Source organism: Ochotona curzoniae, unplaced genomic scaffold, assembly GCF_017591425.1.
Source record: "Ochotona curzoniae isolate NIBS_2020 unplaced genomic scaffold, NIBS_Ocur_1.0 contig_2692, whole genome shotgun sequence".
In the NCBI taxonomy this organism is placed as follows: Eukaryota; Metazoa; Chordata; class Mammalia; order Lagomorpha; family Ochotonidae; genus Ochotona; species Ochotona curzoniae.
The window spans coordinates 14,717,862-14,742,568 of record NW_024465556.1 but is presented as its reverse complement, the minus strand read 5'-3'; the positions used below and the strand labels follow the sequence as shown (position 1 = coordinate 14,742,568).

General features: G+C 52.6%; 1 protein-coding gene across 4 annotated transcripts in view; it reads right to left on the bottom strand.

The window, feature by feature from the left end:
* Positions 1 to 21,660, bottom strand: part of HK1 (hexokinase 1) — a 59,371-nt gene extending 37,711 nt beyond the window's left edge. Inside the window, exon 1 of one of the 4 annotated variants that reach the window (XM_040975876.1) lies at positions 21,467 to 21,660. In XM_040975876.1, coding sequence (XP_040831810.1) covers positions 21,467 to 21,526 — 60 coding nt within the window. In that variant the 5' untranslated portion in view covers positions 21,527 to 21,660. Of the gene's footprint in view, positions 1 to 7,732; positions 7,839 to 18,816; positions 18,963 to 21,466 lie in introns of those variants that run through there. The other 3 variants (XM_040975879.1, XM_040975878.1, XM_040975877.1) reach the window with 3 other exon arrangements.
* Between the last annotated feature and the right edge of the window lie 3,047 nt (positions 21,661 to 24,707).

Genomic DNA, 24,707 nt, shown 5'->3' with positions numbered 1-24,707 from the left:
CTGCCCTTCAAATAAAAAAACAAATAAATCTCTAAAATAAATAAATATATAAAAAAATGAGGACTCCAGGGCCGACACCTAGGTTCAAATCCCAGTCCCTGTGGATTTTAGTGCAAAATTAAGCCGATAATTGGGCCCATTCACAGGAGTTCGTAAGGTCAGACGAGCTGCAGCTGAGCTGGGAACACTGCAAGCACTCCACAAGCATCACCTGTTCATGAGCTGGTGCGGCTGGTAAACTTCCATGGGCACAACTTACAGGAAGGTACAAACGGTAGTCACAAGCCCAGAGCCCTTCAGAGGATGGAGGTCTGGCTCAGAACAGAGACCTCAATGCCACCCTTGAGACTGTTGGAAATGGCCCCTGGACTCCCACACCCATGTACAGGATCTGTGTGTACCAGGGACTCCAAACAGAACCACACCCAAGCCAACCCAACTTGCTTCTCTTCTGGATGCCCCATGTTCCTGAAACTTCTAGGCTTCCAACCTTGGGCCTGCTGCATCGCCACTGGCTGTCACAAAACTGCTCTTCACAGTACCTTCCCAATTATTTCCTCTGGAAGCGTCTGCTGCGTGTGTGCTTTGCCTGGCACAGGGGTAGACACCTGTCCTCAAGCACTGGCCTTCCATATGCATTGTTAAGTCCTTTCCTCTCACTGGGCCTTCTTTCTACCACTCTGCAGCTTGAAAAGCCCAGAGCCACATGCCTGACCACGAAGTGCTTCAACCACTGCAATGGTTTTCCAGTTTCAGTCTCTCCGCAAACCCACCCTCTCTACCCCAGTTGCATTAACTAAAGTGCAAACTTGATCAACTCGTAGCCCTGTTCCCTTGCCTACCCCAATAAGGATGCAGCTACCTCTGCCTGCCACCCTGCCTCTCCCACTGCTGTCACCCCAACCTGAAACGGCCTCCCTTCTCTCCCTGGCCATCCAAATCTCCCCTTCACAGTTATGATCAAATGTTACCTCCTTCAGACAATGACCAAGCCCATCAGGCTGAGGGAGCTGGTAGGCCGTGTCTGCATTCAATTCACCTGGATCTCCCGGTGCCTGGCTTGACCTCCTGGGTGCTCGACGTGCAGCTCTGCATGCAGCCAGCTCCCAGCACATGGAGAGGCAGATTTATGACCCAGTGAAACTGGAAAACCCTGGATGCTGATTCACTTCTGAACAGTAACTCGTGCTCTCTTTTCAAGGTGGCTGAATGTCTCAACTCAAGGACACAAAGTCCCTCTGCACCCCTTGTCCTGGCAGCCCCTTCACACTGGTCTCCACGCCTGGTGCTCCCCACCAAGGCCCTGCTGGTCCCTTGTAGCCAGCTGATCCCTGGCCCTGATTTCAATTGCTATGCCACCACCTTTTTCTCTCTCTCTTCAGACAAAGACAGGCCAGAAACCACCATGTGCTGGAATAGAAGCTGCCAGCATCACAATGCTGGGAGGAAAATATGCTGTGTTTCACTCCTGGAGCTGGCCACAGAGGACCAGCAGCCCTCAGTATGGTGGAGGGGCAGCGGCGCAGCAGTCACAGAAACAAGGTTAAGAGTGTGTCCAGGAACAAACTGGAGCTTGCGAGAAGTCAAAGCAAGGGAGGGTAGTCTGTGCAATGAGCAGAAAACAATGCAAAACACATCAAGCAGAGGCGAGATGACTACAAGGATGGTCGTGAGCTGCATCCCATGCTGGGCCTAAGCAGCCACACAAGCGAAAACTGAAATGGCTTTGGCCAGAGATGGATGGCAAGATGGTGCTTCTGAAAAACCAACTGCCTGCAGGAGGTGAGAGCAAAGGGCCAGCAAGACAACCACTGCCTCCGGAGTTGTGCTGCCACCACAGTGTCCAGCCCAGACATGTCTGACAATCACCCTCCCTTCCACCAGTGGCACTGTGAGTGTCAACCTGCACTTCCCCTTGGGACAGGAAATACATTGGCCAGACCTCTAGAACCCACCCAACCGCCTGGCACAAAGGAGGAATTCCGATAAAGCCAGAGGCTGGGGTCAGACTTTCTAATTATACGGTGGTTTGTGGCATTATCAAGTGCTTCCACATGCAGCCCGTCATTTCAGCTGCTGGGGTTGGGAAGGCGGGTTTCTTGACCCCCCATTATACAGACGCAGAAACCAAGGCCCCACACAGCAAGGGACATGAAAGCTTGTACCTGGGGGGGTCAAAGGCTCCTCCACAGCATCACTCCCATCTCCAGGGGAAAGCTGGCTCCCCTACAGTGCAAAGGGCAGGCAGTAAAGTCGTGAGGTTTTCCACCTGCACAGAGAAGCTTCTAGAAAAGAAGGTCTCGGCCAAGTTGAGGGCAGTGCAGCATGCAGACACTGATCAGAGAAGTTTGATTATTTCAGGACATCCCAGAGTCATGAAATTCAAATGCAAAGGCAAACTGGGGTAATGGAAAACATCTGCCCCACTTTCTGCCACCAAGTTTCTATGTGGGGAGGACTTCTCTTGTTTGGATTTATGAGTCACAGTGGGGTTGAAACCTTCAATGGAAGGGCCAAGGAAACTAAGGTCAGCATTAGGGTACAACTGGGGCAGAGCTAGGGCTACATGTGAATGGGAACAAGGGAGGGACGCCCCCTCTTCCCTTAGCAGATCCTTGGCAGGCCAGGAAGGTCAGCTGATCCAGCATGGATGCTCAGCCCATGCTGGACCAGGTGACACCTATCCCACAGACTGTGTGGCCCTGTAAGCAGCTGGAACTGATGGAGGAAAGCACGCCGAGACACCTGTAGGACATTCCCTGGGCACCTAGCAGCTGGCTGAGCACTGAGCCTTTCCCCTTGGTCAGACCAGCCCTGCTGGCACCCACCTAGGCCACCCCTGGCCTCATGGGAAGGGCAGACTGAAAGCAGGAGGTGGTGGGGAGAGGGCATGAAGGAGGCACTCCTGCATCTTCACACTTCGCAGGAAACTAGCAAGAAAGACTGGCCAGTCTTTGCAGTTGGGATCCCCCAAGGCCTATTTTGTCCTGGGACTTTTCTAGATCTCTTCCTCTTTCTCTCCCTCCCAGGCCCCTACACACACACACACTCTCTCTCTGCCTCCCCCCATCCCCCTCCTTCATCTCCAACAGCCTGTTCCTTACTCAGGAGGTTGTCTGCAAGCCATTGCCATGCTGGATACATACTGGTGCCCATAATCCCTCCAGCCCCCTAACCCAGGCCCACACTAGATGATGGGCAGGGCCCAGTACCACACCTCCTCTGGGCAGCTTCTACCCCAAACCTCCACCTACAGAACATCTGGAACTCCGGGACCCTCTGCTGCTCTAAGCGGAGCCCTGACATAAGCACAGATGATTCGGGCAGACTGGGAGGAAGCCAGGGCCAGCCACCAGATGCCCCATGGCAGACTGTGCTCTGCCAACTCCTGCATGACACTCATGAGACTCCCTCCCCCACATCCAGGACCTGAACCACTTCCATCACCTCCTGAAGGGAGATAGCCCTTCCTGTGCAGTAGGACCAGGCTGGCTGCCCGGGACAGACACTCTTCCCAAATTTTGTCCAGATACTTGTCCTTCTGGGGACCAAGAGTGCCCTGGAGCTGACAGCAGCTCCCAAAGCTGGACCCCAGAGGAGGCAGATCCCTAAGCACAAAGCGAGCAAAGCCTGGCCCAGAGCTATCTACCCAGGAGGGAACCCAATAGCCTGGCACCAGGCTAAACCCAAACATGTCTGCACCCGACCCCAGGTCCACGTCCTGCTCCCAGGAGTGCGAAATTTCAAGTCTAGACATGCCCAGGTGAGCGAGCCAACCACAGTAGGAGGTGTTGGAACCATAGGTAACTCCGCAGAAGGAGCTCAGCCATGGAAACCATCACTTCCTCTCTGGTCTACTCCCTCGTGAGGCATGGATAGGGGAAAAAAGTAAGTGAGATGGAAGCTGCTGCACCCAGGACTCCAAAACGAACTTCGCAGAATGAGACGCTGCCTGGACAGACAGAGAGCTGGTGGCAAAAGCCCAGGGACACCAGCTGTAGGGCAGGGCCATGGCCTCAGACCCTGGGTTCTCTCCTAGAAAGGCCAAGGGGAGGCTGGGTCCCCATGTGTTTGTGAGTGTCCTCGGCAGCGGTCAGCGCTTCCACGTGTGCATGCCTGTGCTGGCCACACACAGCCCTGTTGCTTATGGGAGCTTTTCCAAAAGCTCATGGAGGTGAAATGAAAAGGTCAGTTTGGGTGCAAAAACATTTGATAATCCATGCATAGCTTTTCCCCAATATGCACTGTCCACGAGTTTCAAGATGACCTGCCTTGTGTGATCCCAATGGCACCTCCCGGAAAGACAGCAGGAGCCCACAGATGCTGCATCCTGAGCACAACATAGGTGCTTTGCTGAGTTAGTGCCCCCACTTTCTCACCCTTCCTGCCCACCACAAGCCAGTACAGCAAGCAGGAAATATCTCATTACCTGCACTTTAGTAAGAGCGGAAAGCACAAAGCCATGACTCACATGGGATCACAGGATCTGTAAGTGGCAGCTGAGCCTCAGAGCCAGGCTTCCTAAACCCATCATTCAGGGCCTCTCCTTAGACACAGTGGGGAGAGCGCGGAGAGCGTGGGATTGTGGACAACCAGGGCCAGGCTCAGGGCAAAAATACGCCTTTTCACTACCTGCGTAACTTGGTATAAGCCACTCAGCCCAAGTTATGCTTCCCTCACTTGCTAAGATGGAGGCAGTAGTGCCATGAGAAGACCATGGGGAGGTTCCTAGCAACAAAGCATTCCGTGTCACCTCCTCCCTGTCACCCTGCCTAGTGGCATAACCACCAGCCTCCTACTCTTTTCACCTAAATGCCTAAAACAGCATCTACTGCAAATGATACCGACCCAGTCTGTAGAAAACTAAAAGTAGGCAGCAGGGTGCCAAGAAAGTTGGCAAACCAAAGATTCTAGCAAAACCCCTTCAAGATGCAGAACTATTTTATTAACAACAGCAATATATACTTACCACCAAAAAAATTCAAGTAATGTACAAACACATTAAAGTAAAAAGTAAGTGTTCCCCCCTCACCCACAGGAAAGTATGAGTTAGGATGGGGGCAGATCAGACTGGGCAGGGCTACAACATCTGTGGGCCTCATGTGAGCTGGTTGACTGTCTACTGGTACAAGCATAAATCTGAATGGGTAAGAGTTAGTTGAGCTTTGCCACAGCATCAGCTGGCAGATGTGGGCTAATTCTGTCAAGTTAAACTGCAGAACCACCTAGAAAGTGCACGGTCTGTGAGTGGGCCCAGGAGGGAAATAGTGGGTACCTCCCTCTTGGGTTATCACTCTCACTGGAGAGCATGAAAATCCGGACTAGGGCAAATCTGGCTGGACAGAATGGCGCCCACCAGTATGTACGTGGACTGGTTAGTGGGCCCTGCTGGACTGAACCAGGCTTCAATGCCCATTGACATGTAGAAGAGCTGAATGGGATATGGGACAGGCTGGATAAGTCTGCGCTACATACAGGCAAGCACAGGAAGCAGGGCAGGGGGCGGGCCTGGTAGGGGTTATTGTGGGTCGCTCCAACTAGGCTGCAGCTCCCACTGGTTTCTGTGAGGGCTGAGTGTTAGGTGGGCAGAATCAGGCTGGACTGCAACACCCATTAGTTCATGTGGAAGACAGGGCTGGAAACAGAACTGACGCAGCAACAATTGCAGCCACCAGCAGATTAAGGTGATGGACTGTGCCGGGCCTGTACTGGCAAGCACACACAAGAATCAGGTCTGGGATCACCTTAGTTTCTTTAGGGATCTCCCCAATCGAACAAGACTCAGAACTCCAATCATGAAAAGAACTGCAGGTCCCATGGTCTGCCATGGAGTGCAAACGCCAGAGCCGAGCCTCCTCAGTGGCTCAGACGGAGCAGTGGTCAGCATATCCAGGTGCACATGGAGGATATGGTAGTCTATTAGAACCTGCAGAGGATACCTGGCACCACAACAGAGGACAGAACAAATCGATCAACCACCCCAGCCATATGTTGGCAGTGAAAATCTGGGCAAAGGGAACTCTAAGATGGACTATGTCAACCAGTGGATTCTGCAGCGATTTCATCATGCTTGAAATGGCGAGATTGGCAGCAACTCATAACTGTTGAACTATCCAAACCACTTGAGCAAGACCCTTGGAGCATGCCCCACATTGAGGACCTGGGAAGGGTGGGAGGCTGGGCGGGGCTTCTCCCTTTATCTCCCCTCTTACCCCAGACACAGAGCAGAAAAAAAGCAATAATGTGGAAACAATAGTCTTACCCACTTTCCTGTAGCCCTTGACCCTAGCCCCAATTAACTATGTAAAGATTGTCAAATACATATATATTAAAGTCTTTAAAAAAAAATTAAGTGTTCCTTCCCCAATCTCCTTAAACAAATTCCTATTATCATAGCTTTATGTGCTAGGGCTTTTTTTTTATACCTAAACACACACACACACACACACACACACACACACACACACACATACATACAGTTTCTTAATTTTGCTCTTTTTAAAAAATTACATGAGCCAGTGCTATGGCATAGGTTAATAAGCCTCTATCTATGGCATCGGCATCCCATATGAGCACCAGTTTGAGTCCTGGCTTCTCTACTACTGATCCAGGTTCCTGCTAATGTGCCTGGGAAAGCAGCAGAAGATGGCCCAAGTGCTTGGGACCCTGCTCTCATGTGGGAGACCTGTAAGAAGCTCCAGGCTCCTGGCTTCAGATTGGAAGATACTCCCCCCCACCATCTCTATCTCTTTTAAAACAAACAAAATTAACAATTTTAAGTGAATTACAACATAAATACTTTCTGGTTTGAAACCTTCCTCCACTTTCTTAAGTTCCTCTGGCAAATGCCCCTCAGATAAGCACTGGAAACCTCACCCAAGATTCCCTCAGGACCCCACCTGCTTCCACGGGAAACACAGAAAGAGCCCCAGAGACACCCACCTTTGACTCAGGCTCTGCTGGCCTCATGGTGCCTTAGCCTTGCCATCCATCAAATGAGCCTGATCCTGGAACTGTGCTAGGTGAAGAATTCCCTTTGCTGCCCGGGGTAGTCTACAGAAGTAGGGCGGATAGCATTACTTCCAAGGTCCCAAGGCTGGGAGGTTCCTGCATGGGCCACAGTGACCCACTATCCAGTGGGGATCTGGTGGGGCAGGCACCACGCTCTTCAAACCCTGTGTTCCTTCCTCTCAGCCCAGCGTGCCCATGTAGGAGCCAAGAGTACGGGAGACATTAGTGTGAAAGCTGCGTGTCCCAACCCCCACCGCCAGGCCTGCTGAGAGCATGTAGTGCCAGGGAGACACGTGGGAAGCCTTGCTCCCTACTTCCGGAACCAGGCCCGTGACAAGCTGCCTGCCTGTTCTTTTCCTCTCTCACCTAGTCTTAGGAAGGAAGTTCAAAAGCCGCAGCCAGCTAAAGGCCTGGTTCAGCCAGATACTCCAGACGGCCTGCACCAGCGAGGGCCTCCGGACTCCCCTTTCTGCATGTGGTTTCTTTCAGCTGCCAGGCACCCTCACTGCTGGGTGCCAGCAGGGGAAACAAGTTTCTCCTGCGCACTTAGCAGCCCAACTCTGAACAGGGAGGAGCATAGAGGGTATAAGCAAGACCTCTGACCTAGGGAGGTCCCCTCAGGATGCCTCCCACCCCATTCAACTGCCAGCCAGAAGCCCCAGATCTGTGCCAGAGAAACCACTCGCTGGACTCTATCCTCCACCCCCTCTTCCCAACTCACCTTGTCCGGTGCACCTGCCATGATCCGCCCCACCCACACGGTCTGTGCCTCTCCTCAGCATCCCCTTGGCCCCAAGTGTCCACTGCAGATCCAAGGGACACAGCGTGGGAGGTATCTCTCCTTGAGGTTGTAGGGACACGCACATGGTGCAGGCCTCCAGCTAGCTCATGAGTGCCAGTGGGGCAGGGGCCATGTCTTCCAGGGCCCTCTGTGTGCTCCTGGGCTGGGCTGGGCAGGGTGTGAGGCCACTGGTGGGAGGTCTTAGAGGGTTGCTGGCTCAGATAAGGCCAAGGCAGAACTCTTCCCCGAATAGCCCAGCCCTTCTCCCCAGCCTCTTTCTCTCTCCTTCTGAATTGTGGCCGAGTCCCAGGCAGTTATTCCTTCTTCCCTCACTTTCCTATGGGAGCCTCCTAATGCATTCAGAAAATAAACCCCATGCCTGCGAATATCTTCAAAGCAGAGAGCCATGTCCCTGGGAATGCACAAACACCATGATGGGGAGATTCCCCCATGCCAGCTTCTTTCCTACTGTCCCAGTGGCTTGCTTGTCATGATGTCTGTGTTTGTGAATCTTGGCTGTTTCCACGAACATGGACTACCAGCTGGCTTATTTACACATCCAAGAACTCACACCAATCAGGAGGGAGATCCTGATTGCTCATCTATTGACTTTGAAAACAGACAGAGATTTCCCATCCACTGATTCACTCTCCAAATGACCACAACAGCCAGAGCTGGTCACAAGGACTTGAGTCATCACTGCTGCCTCCCAGAGTGTGGATTAACAGAGCCAGAACTAGTGGCAGGTGTTACCAAATACCTGCTCTGAGTGAGATTCCCACTCTTGAGGAGGAGGCTCAGCTTCTATGATGGAGAACACAGATGCAGCCCAAGCCAACTCTGCACAACTTGTGAGGACACTTCATCCACACTATCTTACAACAAAGAACCATGGGGTTCTGCAGTTAACCACCCAGCCATCAGAGCAGCTACAACTGGAACTCCAAACTCAGTCCCTTCCCTTCCCCCACTCCAAGATCCCTCTTATTGGGAGACTAGTGTGAGGCTCTGAAGTCACACTCAGGGTCCTCCTGGTGACCCTGGTACCTACAAACAGGAGCTTTCTGGCTGGTAAGTTTGGCCCAACCCTTAACTTGCTAAGAGTACAGGAGGTTCCAGGTCCCTCAAGGGGAACAGAGCAGCCCTGGAATGTGGCGGGACAGGAACAACGGGCTGATTCTCTGCCTTCTCCCTGCCCAGGATCTGGGACAGACAAGCATCCAGTCTCACAGCTCCTGAAGTCTGGATCCCTGCAGACCAGAGGAGGGAGGAGGGGCCCTGGAGTGCTAGCAGACAGGGCTGCCTTCCCTGTGACAACCCAACCTCCCTCTGTGATCTTGAGCACTCCTCCATGTGCCTGTACCTGTCAGCACAGGCAGTAAGACTGAAAACTGACCCCTTGCCCTCAACTATCAAAGGCACCGGAGTCCAGGCCATATGGACATGGGGGTCCCACAGTTCACAGCAAAGGCCAGGCTCACAGCTCTGCTACCTCTTATCCAGAAGACAGCCAATCTGGAATGGCTTACCGCATCTGACAGATAAGTAAATTGAGGCCAAGAGAGCTGGACGACCCCTCAACATTACTGTGCAAGCTGCAGGGCCTCTAAGAGACTCCAGCCTCCCTGCCTTGCAGGTAAGGAAACTGGGGCCTGAGGATCCACAGGCAGCCACTGCTTTTAATGCAGGTGGCTGGTCCAAACTCCACACAAAGAGTATACAGTGCAAGCCACACAGTCTTTCAGTTTTCCAGGAACCAACATTGTGGTGCGGCAAGTTAAACCTCTGCCTGCCACACCAACATCTAGTTTGGGCATGGGTTCAGGTCCAAACTTACTTGCTTCTGAACCAGCTCCAAGTTAACATGCCTGGAAAAGAAGCAGAAGATGGACCGAGTGCTGGGATCCCTGCCTCAAAAACGTGGAGACCCAGATAGGGCTCTAAGTTTTGGCCTACGCCAGCCAATGCCACCATCCGGGCAATCAACCAGTGGATGGAAGATCTTTCTCTTCCCTAAGTCTGCCTTTCAGATAAATAACCCTTTAAAAAATAAATTTTCTAGTCACCACATTAAAAGAAAAAAACACATGAACTTTACTTTAGTATTTTACTTAATGCCATATATCCAAACAGCACTTTAACACACAATTAACACTAAACAATTATAAATGAACCCTTGCTTTCTCTCCATACTTCAAGGTTGGGAATACCTGTGTGGATTTCACACTTAGCATTTCTGAAATCAGATCTGTCCCCTTTGGAGCACACAACAGCCATGTGGGGCTGAAGGTTGCTGCTCCGGGCACACAGTATCCACTGAGAGGACACTGCATGACAGAACATGCTGCCAGGAGAAGCCCTTTCCTGCACACCTTGGGTTCACAGTTGGAGCTCCAAAACGAGCACCAGACTCACGCAAGAAAAACACAAGGATGTAAGAAGTTCTTCAAGACAAGTCTTCACAGCAAGTGAAGACTTGGAGAAACAGGCCATGACAATGTGGGTGGAAGAGCAGTGACCTGCGGGAACCTGGCAGGCTTCGTCCTTCAAACTCTGTGTCTTGATGTTTGAACACACACTTTTCTGCAGGTGGGACAGGTGTCACATCTGCTGCTTCCTTAAATGCCAAGGGACATCTGGGGGGAAGGACAAGCATCAGTACTTTGGTTCTGAAGCCCCAGATGACAGCTCCAGTTATTGTAAACATAAGACAGAGGTGTCAGGGAGGCCTGTCCCCATCCTGGCTCCCCTGCTTTCTGCCGCCCCTTCCCCCTATAAGACTGCCTCCATTCTCCCCCACCCTCCCCAGGGCCTCAGTAAGAGGCAGGAAGAAGAGATTCCTACCAACTCACCTTCTGGAAGGACCCAACCACCCTATAAGCATGTAGCAAAATATCCAGGATCTTGTGGGGAAGTCTGTACCAGTAAGATGGGGTCTCTGCTAAACACCCAGAGACATCAGGGGAAAGATGTATGGCTGAATCACAAGAGGGAAGGCAGACCCCACATGTCAATCAATAGATGAAATCAATGGCAGCTCAAAGCATGACCAGACAGGATGAAGCGAGCATTATAATGAGCCCTGCCCTCTACTGGCAGGCAGCCCTCTCTAAGATGGGGGCTGCGGGACTGGGGAGAAATTTGAAAACAAGGACAAGGCCCCAGTCATGTCACTGCAAATGACCAACTTCCTTCACAGGCAGAAGGGACTCCTCCAACACACTGACTGAGGAACTTCAGTATCAAAATCCCAACCATTTGTTCATGGCTCATGGCTACTAAGAAACTGTGTGAGCTTGCAGGCCAAACGGCCTATGTGACCTTCAGCACTGATGAGCCCCAATTCTCATGAATCAAGGCCCACCCAAGTCTGGTTATTTCATGGGTGGCTCCAAGTAATTAAGTGGGTGCTTACATTAGTTGCTCATGGGCTGTCCAGCCGAGATAGGTAGGGAATGTGTGGTATTTCCCCTCACCTTGCAGGCTATTGTGAATTGCCCATTTTCAAGCTATTATGGACTGCCCTATAAAGACTTTGCAAATGTGCTGTTCAGGGCCACACTCTAGCAAAGGGTGTTGGCCCCCGGCTGGCCAGCCAGCCGGTCAGTCTGCCAGCTGCCTACTCTCAACCAAGAACCCAAGCTCGGACATGCCAAACTTAAATAAACCCTCCTTGTGCACTTGGATTGATTTCAGACTCCAGGTGATTTTTGGGGCTCTCAATCTGGGCACAACATGACTACTTGTGACCTCAGTGGATGGGCAAGCAGCAGGCAGAGCGCTCGTGTGGGGCAGGAATAAGTCACTGAGGACCCAGGGGCCAGAGACAGGGGGATCCTCAAGTTTGCTCTGCCAGCCCCATCATTCCCCCCACAGACAGACAGACACACACACACACACACACACAAGCCTCCCCGTTCAAACCTGCTTCCCCACCCACATTAGCAAACCAGTCATTGTGGGATGGTGGAAAAGAACGAGGTGGGAGTTTCCGGTCCCCATTACTCAAGAGCTGTGAGGGGTCCCCTGCCAGTCACTTCACCCCTGTGACGTCTGAGAGGATGGCTTCCTGGAGTGATACCCAGAAGATACGACAGCATTATCCCTAAGAATCAATAGGTAAAAACAGCCTGGCACAAAGAAATGATGGGGGTTTTGTAAGGAGTTACACAAAATATCCCACCCTGGACCTGGCGCCATTTCCTCTTCCTCATTAAATTCGCGCCAGTCTAGCCATCCACCAATCAGATGTAACCTGGCATTCCACCGGAGAATCCCACCCCCAATCTTCCAGCCCCAACCCTGCCTACTCACCAGTCATCCCTAGGCATTCACCTGCAGGCACCAATCCCCTGGGGCCTGCCCTCAATCCCTCCCAACCCTGCCCCCCACACCTTGCAGAAAAAAAGGCCCCCAGGTGCGGCTCTGTCTCTTCTGGCCTCCCTTCCCCTTTTCCGTTGATCACCACATTCACCCCCTCCCCCCCCCTCCCCCCCCCCCCCCGCCCCGTTCCTGCCCCACTGGAATAAACCTCCTAAGATACTTTCAGCTGTGCGTAATAATATTGTAATATATGAACTAGAACTCAAACTGTTTTAAATAACTAAGTTTTATCATTCAGCCATAAAAAGCAATCAACTGGACCTGGCACAATAGCCTCATGGCTAAATCCTTGCCTTGCAACCACCAGGATCCCGTATGGGTACTGATTCATGCCCTGGATGTTCCACCTCTCATCCAGCTCCCTGCTTGTGGCCTGGAAGCCTTGGGACCCTGCACCCGCCTGGGAGACCCAAGAGAAGTTCCTGGCTTCAGATCAGTGCAACTCTGGCTGTTGCAGTTACTTGGGGAGTGAACCGGACAGAAGATCTTTGTCTCTCCCTCTCTCTATAAATCTGACTTTCCAATAAAAATTAAATAAATCTTAAAAAAAAAAAAACAGACCCTAAAGTCCATCCAACTTGACTGAATTGCTTTGTTTAAAAAAAAAAGTACAGACACACTATAGCACAGACAGACCCTGAGAACTTTATGCTACATGGCATTTATAGATTAACAGAAAATGCCCAGAAGAGGTAAATCCTACAAAGGTAAGATTAGTGGTTGCCAGGAGCTGGATGGAGGGAAAGATGGGGAATGGCTCCTACTGGGAGAGGATTTATTTTAGGAGGGTGAAGGAAACATTCTGGAATTTGATAGTCATGAGGGCAGGGCAAAGCCTTGTGAACTGGATTAGAAAACTCTTAACTTGAACTGTGCACTTTAAAATAGTGAGTTTACTGCTATGGGACTTACAGCTATTCAGCACGGGCTGAGTCAAACGTTGATATGGTTCTGGACGCAGACTCCACCATTTCCTATTGAGCGGCATGGGAGATGGCGGTAGGACCCACCTCCAGAGAGGTGGGGCATGAAGGAAGCCAGCCTACAGCACATTCCCAGGCAGGTGCAATTGGTGGCATTACAGGGTGGGGCTTCCGATCAATATTGTCACTAATCACAATTCAAAGAGACGCAAGGCTGAGCACTTTAAAAGGCTGAATGCCCCAGGAAGGCACCCTGAAGGTCTCAGCATGGATTCTGTGACCCTAGCAGGCAAGCCCATTTCCTGCTCAGCTCCCATTTGCAGAGCTGGGCTGCAGACCTCAGGTTTCTGTCTTACCAACTGCAGGAGGCAGCCACCTTCTCCTTTTACGGAAGAGGCTGCTGCCTGCAGTGATCTCTGGAAGGGCCAGGCTCATTTAGGGAACTGATAAAACCCTACCCAGTGCAGCCACCAAGGAAGGGGGAGTGCCGGAGTGGGAAGCACAAGGGCGCATCACCCCCAGCACCAGAGCCACAGCCAGTCAACCCAAGCCTTCCTCTACACCTACCCCCATCCCCAGCACTTCATGGACCTCCCCTTACCCTGAAGCAATCAGCAGAATAAAAAGCTCACGGCTGTCCCATCACTCATCCACTTCACTGCCTATGGACAGCAACAAGAGTCGTTTGATAAGCTAGGTAAGTTAGGAAGTGCACTAATTTTAAACTAAGCTCCACCAAAGTGATGGGAGTGGAACCTGCAAAGGTTTGACCAAACACCAAGGGCTGCTCCTGACAGGAGTGTGAGTGAGGGGCATGATGCTGAAGTACAGCCATGTAAATGGAAATATGCACAACTCCTCCACCTGCTTGTTCCAGCCCAAGGCATGCAGCTTACGGCCAGGGCAGGCTTGCTAAAGGACTATGTTCCAGAGAGAAGCTGTAGCGGTCACTTAAAACGCAAATGTTCATCAAGAGGGTAAAATCAGCTGTAGAGTATTTACAAATGAGAGAACAGAAATAAAACAGTTTCAACGAAATAGCTACATGGATTCCCACCCCCCCAATGCCAAAAAATATTCAAAACATGTTCAGCTTAAAAAAAAAAGCAAGTTACAGCAGAATGCATAATACAGCATTACCTTATATAAATTCAAAACCATACAAAGTAACATATATTGCATGAATGCAAGCAGGACACTTTTCCAAACCACAAACAGTAAAACTCTGTTTCTAGATGACACACATAAGGAAATAGATATATACAAACTTGCAAGGCAGTGACATTCAGAATAAAGGTCACCTCTTGGGGAGAAAGCAGCAAATGGGATGGATGGGAGGTGGGACTAGCTGACGCTCCACGGTGTGTGTAACAATTACAATTGTGCCTGTAACTTCTCAAGCCAAAAAGTGGCTACATGGATATGTGTCATGCTCAGCTCAGTCTCATTCATGTCCACAGTACAAAAATTAACTCTTCTATTTGCTGATTTGTGTAGGGAATTTTAAAATTCCATGGTAAACCCAAGTTTAAGATGGGTTGTTTTTCCCCTCCCAAAGGGAAAAGAGATGCAGAGGAAGCAGGCAGAGTCATCTGGAGCCATTCCTGACTTTCCTGTGACCTGGGAAAAACTGCTTATCTCTTCCAGAGGAGCCTTTGTTGGAGGTTTCTAAATGGGGATTAAAACCTCTGTCTCTCTCTGGAGGGGAGGGAGCTTCCGGAAGATCAGAAATACTGCTTCCTGTCCTGACACCCTTGAGGAAGTCTCTGAAAACGCCAATGACTGCCTCTATGCATTTACACGTATGTTAACACATTTGTGTGCATGTGACACTTGTGATAGTTTATCAATTACAGACATCACATTACAAACTGATGTCTGCTAGGACACCCACCCAGTGTTGGGAGCATGTGCAGACACAACAGATCACTAAAACAAAAAGTAAAATCACATCTGAGTGATTTGCCCATTTAATTCCACCTTGCAAAGCATAATATTGCCACTTATACTGCTTATGAACAATAAATGTTATTTCCAGAAGCAAAAACCTATCCATCAGAAAAGTGTACACTCATTTTAAGGATCAGGTCCCAGGCAAACAGCTCTGCACAGGAAGTGGTTTCGTCAGATCCCACAGTTCCGTTTACTGGTCTGGAAGGTGGTAGGCACCTGACTTGCTAGCTCAAACAGGGCTGCCTACTTGCATCCCCTCCTGGAATAACTTCAGGAGCCTGGTTTGAGCTGTTCCAGAGTGAGTGATTCCCCAGGACACACGGGCAGGTCTCAATGAACTGCCCACATTGCATGGCGCCTGTAATATATAGTCACCTATACCCCTTGAGCCCAGGGACCACATCCACATGACTGACAGTTGTCAGCCCTGCCCAATACTTCATACAGAATACACCCAAGAATTTCTACAGAAACAACTGGATTCCTGGGGCAAGGTTTCATTCCAGAAGTCCATCAATCAATGAGGAGATGCCAGCAGTCTGGCCATAACCAAGGACAACTGAACACAGGGGTCTGTGTAGCCAGATTTCCCTGGAGCTGCTCAGGCATGCTCAATGCTAATTCTAGGTCAGGACTCCCTGCATGCAGACACAACCAGAGACGGACCCAGTCACGCCAAATCAGTCTTTTAGGGAAAGAGCCTGTGGCTGTGCCTGTGGCTTCTCCAGAGAACAGCAGGAGCGTGGGAGTAGCGTGCAGCGTGGCCAGATGTGAAAGCACAGCATGGCCACCCAGTATGCTCAGTGCATCCCCTCACGACATTCCCAAATTATCCATGCAGCTGAAGCAGCGGGGGTTGTCGTGGGCAGAAACCCCAGGAGCAGGCACGGAGGTGGGGACAGAGAATACAAAATGCAGACTCACTAAGCAATAAGGCTCTCCCTGGCTGCCTGAGCTCTCCCAGACTGGCAGTGCAACCCCTAGAGCAAGAGGTCTGCATTATTTTGCAACTTTCATTGCTCTCACCCCAATACTTGCTTGGGCAGCTAGAATACCTGCATGCCCTGGATTCCCAAACCTTATAGGCCAAGCTCAAGGATGCCTGGGTTTGGACATTACCCAAATCACACCTGCTTGCTCCCCTAACTTGCAAGGACTATGTAAGGTTATGGAAAAACCTGGAGAAAAGCAAGTCTTTTGAGAAGCAAGCATCTGCTTTACCCTTGCCCTATTCCAGGCTCCTACCAACCAACCCAAGCAGAGGGAGCTGGCAAGAGGCCAGGCCACGAAAGTTGCTGAGAGGTGGCAAGATGTGCCTCCAGTTGCCAAGCTAGCAAGCATCTGGGCTTCTGATGAATGGTACTGGTCAAAAGAACACACAAGCCCGTGCCTGCCTCTCCTGCACAAAGCCCTGAAGAGTGGAAGGGAAGCTTGTGTTTGAGGCGTGGCTCAGCCCCATGCCAGGACACTTCTTCACTGCAGCTGCTAAAGCTGTGTGTGAAGTCTGGAAAACAGAGCTCTACATGGGGAGTGGGACACCTGCACTACCTCAGCCCAGAACCGACTGCAGGAGGCTGCCCGGCTGCCACACCACACAGGCAGCCAAGAGACCCGTGCTTGTCTGTGTCCTCAATAACTGGAAGACTCCGCTGCAACACCCACTTTCCCTCCTGCCACCTCCAGGTTACCAGGTCTGTCTCCAGGACCCCAAAGGCTGAATCATCATGGCCACCCACACCTGGGGGCGGTGGGCAGGACCCAACCTCATGGGAAGCCCTGGGCTTAGAGTCCAGTGTTCCTACCCACTCTTTTCCCATACACCATGCGAGTGTTGGAGAAAGGGCTGGTGTCTAGCAAGCCACGTGGCCTGGGGTAGCGGGGTGTGACTCCCCCATACCTGTACGCTCATCAGTGGGGAACAGCAAAGACTCCTGGGGACCATACCACACATCATATCTTGCAGGTCCTGGCAGTACCTGAGTGGCATGCCAAAACCTACGTGACATTCTCCTCGGCTAATATTATCTGGAGGAAGCTCTGGCCTCAAAACCCTCCACCAGCAAGGTTCTGGGGCCAGAAGAGAAGCAGCCCCAGAGTTATAACCTCAGGACGGACATGTGAATTATAAGTCACATCCTTAGCCACCTGCTGGGGAGCAGGTAAGGGGAACATGGGCACTACCAAGCCAGGGTACTGCAATGGTGGGGAGCTCTGAACTGACCCCAGACACAGGCCACCAGCTGATGAGTCAGACATCCCACCCAGGGTAGGGGCAGGGCCAGCCTCAGCCAACTCAGCCCCCGGAGGCCACAACACCCTGGGCCAGCAGCCCTGCAGGCAGTGGTTCAGGGTGTGGACACTGCAGGCTCAGGAGGAAGAGCAGGCTTCCCCCTGTATAGTCTGCTTCGGCCATGGCTAGAGAACTGGCCTGCCTCCTCCCATGGGAAGGACGTTGGGGCTGTGATGAAGCGTGTTGGCACACACGGCTCCAGGTCAGCAGCCAGAAGGGAGACCAGCATGCCGGCTGGCAGAAGGTGTTGAGTCCCCTGGCATGTCATGGCACAATCCCCACCCACAGCACAGAATCAGCCTCAGAAGCAGGATCCCCAGGGGCCTGCCTGTCTCTCTCCAGCTGACTTTCAGGAGGAAGTCAAGCGTCCTAGCAGAGGGAGGGGGGAGACCCCACCCTGGCTCCACCTCTCATTGGCAGGGTGACCTTGAGGATGAGCTGCGGCTCTCAGAAGGCCTGCTTCCTGCTTGCTCAGATGAAAGGGTGGTCTTGGGTAGACCAGAGGATTGGGGACACCATGTGACTTGCAGGGCAGCAAATCAAGGCCTGCCACTCCTCCCTCTCACCTGTAGGAAGCACTCCCTGTATGAACTTAAAAGTCAGGCTGACTTGGCAGGTCCATCCCTGGTAGATTGGGAAGTCACTCACACCCAGGTGGGTGGGTCTGGAGCCTTAGCCACACCAGGAGCTGATAAAACCCACTCCCTGCAGCTTGGGCTGTGCCTTGCAAACAAGGCTAGGAGGGAGGGAATGTTAACACCTTTCAGATCTCGGCCACAGGGCAGACCTCAAGCAAAGGTAGTCACTCCCTTAGAACAGAGCCGCATTTGCATCCCTGAGCCGGAACACACAGGCCACAAGCGAACAAGCACACATGCCAAGGCCTCGGTCCGCAGCCTGCGCCCAGGGTCTCCTACTGAGAGCTCCCGGGCTGGCTGGAAATTACATCTCAAAAGGAATAAAAAATTCCACTGAGACGTGCGACTCCAAGACCCAAGGCCTCTGAGCAAAGTTTCCGGTGGCCTACGCAGCCCTCTCCATTCCGGAAAACCAGGCAGGTCGCTTGGTCCTCAGCCTAAAGAGCAGCTGCAACTGTTGGGCAAGCCCAGCGTTTCCCGCTGGGAACCCCAAACACCGAGCGCCTGGCCTGCAGCCAGCACGACTGCCCGCGGCCGCCTCACCTCCTCGGCATCCCGGTTATCACCCTCGGGAGATCCGATCCTGCACACAGGCCCGGTACCAAAGGCTGCCCCCTCGCAGCCAGCCCCGCGTGCCCGGGGTGCCCATCGGACATCCCTCGGCCTGTCTCAAGGACACTGCGGCCAGCAACAGCCCAGCCCAGGGGTCTCCGCCCCGCCGCCCGCGCCAACTCGCATACACAATGCCGGAGAGAAGAACAGCGCGAAGGAAGCCCCCTCGCCGGGCAGAAACCGGCCCCGGCTGACGAGGAGCGTGCGCGGTGGCCGGGGACTCACCTTCTTGACCTGGTCATCCTTGAGCTCGGTGAAGTAGTACGCCAGGAGCTGCGCGGCGATCATGCTGGCGGCCGGGCGCGCGGGTCGGCAGGCGGGTGGCCGGGCGAGCAGTGGTCCTCTTGCGGCGGCGCAGCCGCTCCGCCTCCTCCCCTCGGCCCGCGGCTCCGCCCCCTGGGCCCGGGCGCGGCGGCGGCGGCGGCGGCTCGCGCGCTCCCGTGCCCCGCAGGGTGACAGCCACCCGTCGGCCCCTCCTCAGCGCCCATTGGCTGCCGCGCGCCTCTGCAGCGCCGGGCGCGGCGTCCTGGCCGAGGAGGGAGGGGGCGGCCGCGCCCTCTCTCACCGGAAAGGGGGCGGGCGACGCGCCGAGGCCACCCCCCCGACGCCCGCATCACCCGGCACGTCCCCCACGTAGGGGAGCGGCGCGTACCGTCACGCGTGGAGGCGCCGTGCCTGGGCGCAAGTGGTGGTGCGGAGCACGAGTGGGAGGCGCCACCCGGCTCGGAGGCTGGGAGCAAGCTCCTTCCATGGAAAAGGGAGCCTCGGCCAGGGGATGCCCATGGACGCGGAGGCGCGGGGAGGGGACTCGCAGAAATGGGCGTGGAAAGCGGGCGGAAGCGGGCGCGCCAGGGGCGACCTCGCACTTGGGTGTCTGCTCCAGTTGGCTCTTGCGGGACCCTGGTCCCTCACTCTGAGCGTGGCGATCCGTCAGGGTCCTCATGGGCCTAGCCATAGTCCAGGGCCGCTCGACCCAAACTGTAGCTAGCAGATTGGACAGCCTCTACCCGGCGCGCCCACCCCTGAGCCACCAGCTGCCCCGAAGGCGTATGCCTGCAGCGCAGGACCTGGGCACAGGCCTCTAAGCCAGTCTCCATCCTCCTGGCTTCTCTCTGGTTTGGGGGCCCTGCAGGAGTCTAGGGCTGCCTTCTTTTTCACTTCATTAGAGAAAATTAGGTGGGGTGGCAGGGAGTTCTCCCCTTCACCAAAAGCCAAAACCGGTTCAAGGGGGTGGAGAGGAGGTGTCTGCTCCTAGGACTGATAATGGCCTTGTGTGTGCTGGATGCCGTCCAGGCTGACTGAACAGCTGAGGAAACCAAGCCCTAGGGAGGCCTCAGTCCTGCTGGACCCTGTGCAGCCAGCAAATGGGAGATACAGAATGAGAGCTGGGCTCTGTGCAACTACCTATTGCCTGCCCACCCCTGGGGACTACCAACTTCTCCAATGGCTATGGAACCAAGCAGAACCATTTGGTAATCTGAGATGAGTCCACTCGTCCCAAGGGAAGAGGGTTCCCATGGTACCCTAGCCAAGCCTAGCAAATGTGTGGGTTGATTGGAAAGGGAGATGAGAGAGACTTGGGTCCAGGACAGAGCCCTCAAGAACCTCCAAAGTCCTGGCAGCTACCCTTACCACCTGGGGAGTCTGGTTGGTGCTCTTGAAGCCAGAGCCAGGGCACAGCCCCCACCCCTGTCCAGGACCAATGCAGAGAAACAGCCCGTAAGACAGAGTTAACAGTGCCCAGCCCTTATCCCCTGCTGCCATGGCACGGTATAGCTAAACCCCTGCCTCTGATGGCCACTTAGGGAATAGACTCCTGGAATAACGCTGGGAAGTGGATGAGGCCTCGCCCCTGCATCCCCTCCTCTTAGGCCTTGGGTAGGCCTAGCAGTTTTATATCTTCATGTTTATGTTTGAGTTCCTTTCTAAAAAAGACTTCATCTCTTCCGCCACAACATTATTTAAGCTTCTGGCCCCACAGAAACTGGACCTGCCCCTCGGATAAGCAGCAGCAGCTGCTGCCAGAAACAGCGAGAATTTTTATTTTCTGGCACACATCAAACACAGCCCCTTCATGGTCAGAATGAGAGCAAGCTGGCTCTCGAGCACCGACTGATTTGATTGCTTCGAATGTGGTGCTGCCAACGTTCCTCTTGGAGGAAGGCTCTGGCTTTGCCGATGGCTCCATCCCCCACACCGAGCTCAGGCCTGGCTCTCTGCAAGTTGCACAGACCAGTGCAGTAGTCAAGAGCACGTAACCCCCCACATACACACCCAAGCTATAACCCTTCTCTGACCTGGTTACCCTGAGACATCTAGTAGCCAGCAGGATATCTGCCTTTAAGAGCACAGCTGCCTTTGAAGGTGACTCGCTGCTTCCCACCTAGTGAGTACAAGCAGGCCCCCAAGCCTGTCTGTGTTTACTGAGAACCAGCTCTAGGCCTGACCCATCCCTCAGCTCCCAGGATAGAAATATCACAGGAATCTTCTGGTCTGTTCTCACTGGCTCCTGGCTCCCCACCATACCACCTCTCATTTGGAGCTCCAGACCACATTAACCCTGCTAAAAAGCCACCTAATCACATTGTGGGCTTGTCCCCAAATCCCTGCCTTGTCCCATCCTTCCTGGTCCACTGCCTGCTGTCCCAGTTCTTCTGTCATCGGATTCCATCTTTACCATTATCTCTCCTGTACCAGGGGCCACAGCAAAGCCATTTCCCCCAATCTTGCCCTCTCCCCAACCTTCCAGCATCAAGGCTGTTCCTCTAGTGCCCTGCTCCTGTTTCTTTGCGTGCCATGACCAAGTGTCCCTTCTCTGCCAAGACCCAGCTCACCTACCTTCTTCACAGAGCCTCATCTGTCCACAGCTACTCACCTCAGGCTCCCAGGCCACAGCCCCAGCACAGACTGGGCATGCACTGTGCTCAGAGTCCATCCGGATCTGGACCAAGGCTCTTGGTGACAGACCAGGAGCCTGAGCTGCAGCCAGTGGGCCATCTTGCCCAGTGTCGGCTTGGGTGCGTTTGGAGCCGGGACTCAGACCCAGTTCTGATGCCAAGCCAGAGCCTTGTCCATACCACCCTGCCACCCAGTGCAGCCGGGGCCTCAGATAAGTGACGCTAGGTCACAACCGCCTGCGTGATAGGGCTTTCTGTCTCCTAAGGGGCTGGGCTTATCTGCCCCAATCAGACAGCTCCCTGAGGCCAGAGCTCATGCTGCCCTGCAAGTGTCCCCTCTACTTTCAGTTCTGTTCTGTCCCCCCCTCTTTTTACTGTCACTTAACTGTTCTACCCCCAGCTTTGGTGCCTACTCCTTGGACTCCCAGGAGAACCTCAACCCAAAGGGTCTTTAGTTCCCTACCCCTCCAGCTGGCCCTGACCTCTCCCTCAGGTACCCTGAACTTGGCTCAGTTATTATGGTTCTCCCATCTGGGTTAGGGTAAGGTGATCTAACAGGCCGCCAGGCCTTGAAATATACCTGTCTGAGATAGGTGCTTGGTGCTCTGGTTAAGACACCACTTGGGACCTTTTTCCAGTGTCAGTGCCTGGATTCTTGCTCACACATACCCTAGGAGGCAGCAGTCAATGGCTCCGTGACTTGGGCTCCTGCCACCCACTTAAGGAGACCCAGATTGAGTTCTTGGCTCCTGGCTTCAACCTGACCCAGTCCTAGCTGTTGGAAGGCATTTGAGGGACTGAACCAGCAAGCCTTTTTAATAAAATGAATATAGAATGACTTAAGAAAATCACACACCTGCCTGTAGGAGAGTGTGGGCTGCATCCTGTGTCAGCAGGTATAGTTTCCCACCTGACCCACAGCAGCAGCAACAGGAGCACTGCAGAAATGTTGCCCAGCAGATGGAAACTGTACCCCCACCCCTGGGAGCAGCAGGAACAGCAACTGTGTTTGTACAACATTGACAGTTTATAAAGTGCCTTCTTATTAACTGCCTCATTTCTCCAGGTAACAGTCTAGTGAGGTTAGAAGAGCAAATATCATTATCTGCTCTGAACCAATCAATGCAGGTATGGTGCTTGTAAAGTTTACCAAGGTCTCAAAGATGACCAGAGAGCCAGAAAAGAAATTCCAGCCCTGGGGTATTTTGGAATCTTGACCTGGTGGAGAGGTGAGAGCTGGAGACCTGCATGTCCTGAGTAGGTACCCCAGGAGGGAATGTTGACCTTGCTGATTCCTGGTTTTCAGCCTGGCTTCACAGAAGAGCCACCTCCTGAGGAACAGCTCACAAACACCCATAGTCTGTTTCAACAAGCCCTTGCTGAGCCTCAGCTTCCACCTCTCCCCAAAGCTCTTCCAAAACCCTAGACATGCCCAGCACTCAGAATTCAATGTTTCTCCCAAGCTGAATCTTCTCAAGTGCCCCTCTGGTCATGTATCCCCTCGACCAATATTTGTAAAGCATTTCATGTGTCCCACATTTGCTTCTCACCAAGAAGCAATGACAACTAGGCTTCGCCTTGTGGCGTGGTGGCATCCCATGTGGGTACTGGTTCAAGTACTGGTTGCTTCACTTTCCAATCCAGCTCCCTGCTAATGGCCTGGGAAAGCAGAGGAAAGTGGTTCAGACTTGGACCACTGTACCCATATAGGAGACCCAAAGGAAACTCCTGGCTCCTGGCTTTGATGCGATCCCCCTCTGTGTGTTGCGGCCAAGTTGGGAGGGAATCAACAAATGGAAGATTTCTGTCTCTCCCCTGTAATTCCAATTTTCAAATAAATAAATAAATCTTTAAAAAGTAGCAGAGGCAGAATCCTTGCCCACAATCTGTAGGTGACAGTAAACAAATCACTGGTTATACACACATAGGGCAAGGCAGAGAAATCAAAGCAGGCTAGAGCTAGTCTGGCTTCATCTCACAATGTCTATTTCTGCTTTATCCTCATCGGCGCCCCAGTCTGGAGGTAGCTGCAGAACCAGCTTCCCCTGACAAGTGTCTGTGGCTGGGGTTGGGTGTTTAGAATAGCAGGTAAGATGCTGCTTGGGATACAGCTTCCTACTAATACTGTACCCTGGGATAGAGCAGCAATAGCTCAAGCTGTTGAGTATGCCACCCATAAGAGACCTGGACTCAGTTCCTGGTTCCCAGCCTTGCCTTGATCCAGCCCCCAGCTGTTATGGATATTTGTAGTCTAATCAGCAGATGGGAGATTTTTTTTCTGTTCACCTCTCAAATAAGATATAAATCAATACATTTAAAAATGTTTTCCGTTGCTTAAGCTGGCAGGTTGTGATGGTATGGCAACTTCAAGAAACCAAGACAAGGCCCTTCCCAGTATATCAGCTCTCCCCTCAATCCAGCTTCTGGAACTAACTGTCCAGGAAATCCTGCTGGTGAGAATGTGTTGGGCACAAATCTCTGCAAGTATACAGTGAGCCATTGCTACCTGCAGGTTTCCCATCGACAGATTAATCAATCGCAAGTAGAGGGCCGGTATGGTGGCCTAGCAGCTAAAGTCCTCGCCTTGAACGCCCCGGGATCCCATATGGTCACTGGCTCTAATCCTGGCGGCCCCACTTCCCATCCAGCTCCCTGCTTGTGGCCCGGGAAAGCAGTTGAGGACGGCCCAAAGCTTTGGGTTCCTGCACCCACGTGGGAGACCTGGAAGAGCTCCTGGCTCCTGGCTTCAGATAGACACAGCACCAGCTGTTGTAGTCACTTGGGGAGTGAATCATTGGACAGAAGATCTTCCTGTCTGTCTTTCCTCCTCTCTGTATATCTGAGTTTGTAATAAAAATAAATAAACCTTAAAAAAAAATAACATTTTTTTTTTGGCTACTGAAGACCAAAACCAATCTCATCATGTGACGGCTCAACAAGAATACCAGAGTCCCTTACCTGGGCAACCAACCTTAGTCCACTTCATCAGCCTCCTCCAGCTTCTCCATCCACAATCCTGCACTTGCTGCTGTCTCAGCTTAGTACATCCCTTCTGAGCTGGCACATTCATTTGCATCATGATTGCAAGTCTTGCCACATCTCACTGACCTTCTATCTTGCCATTCAGTGTTGCAACTTTTTATTTTCATGCTGAGCTTCATTTCTCAGCCCTAACTCCTTTGAGACTGAGAACGTCCTCTTGTTCATTTTTGCAAGAAC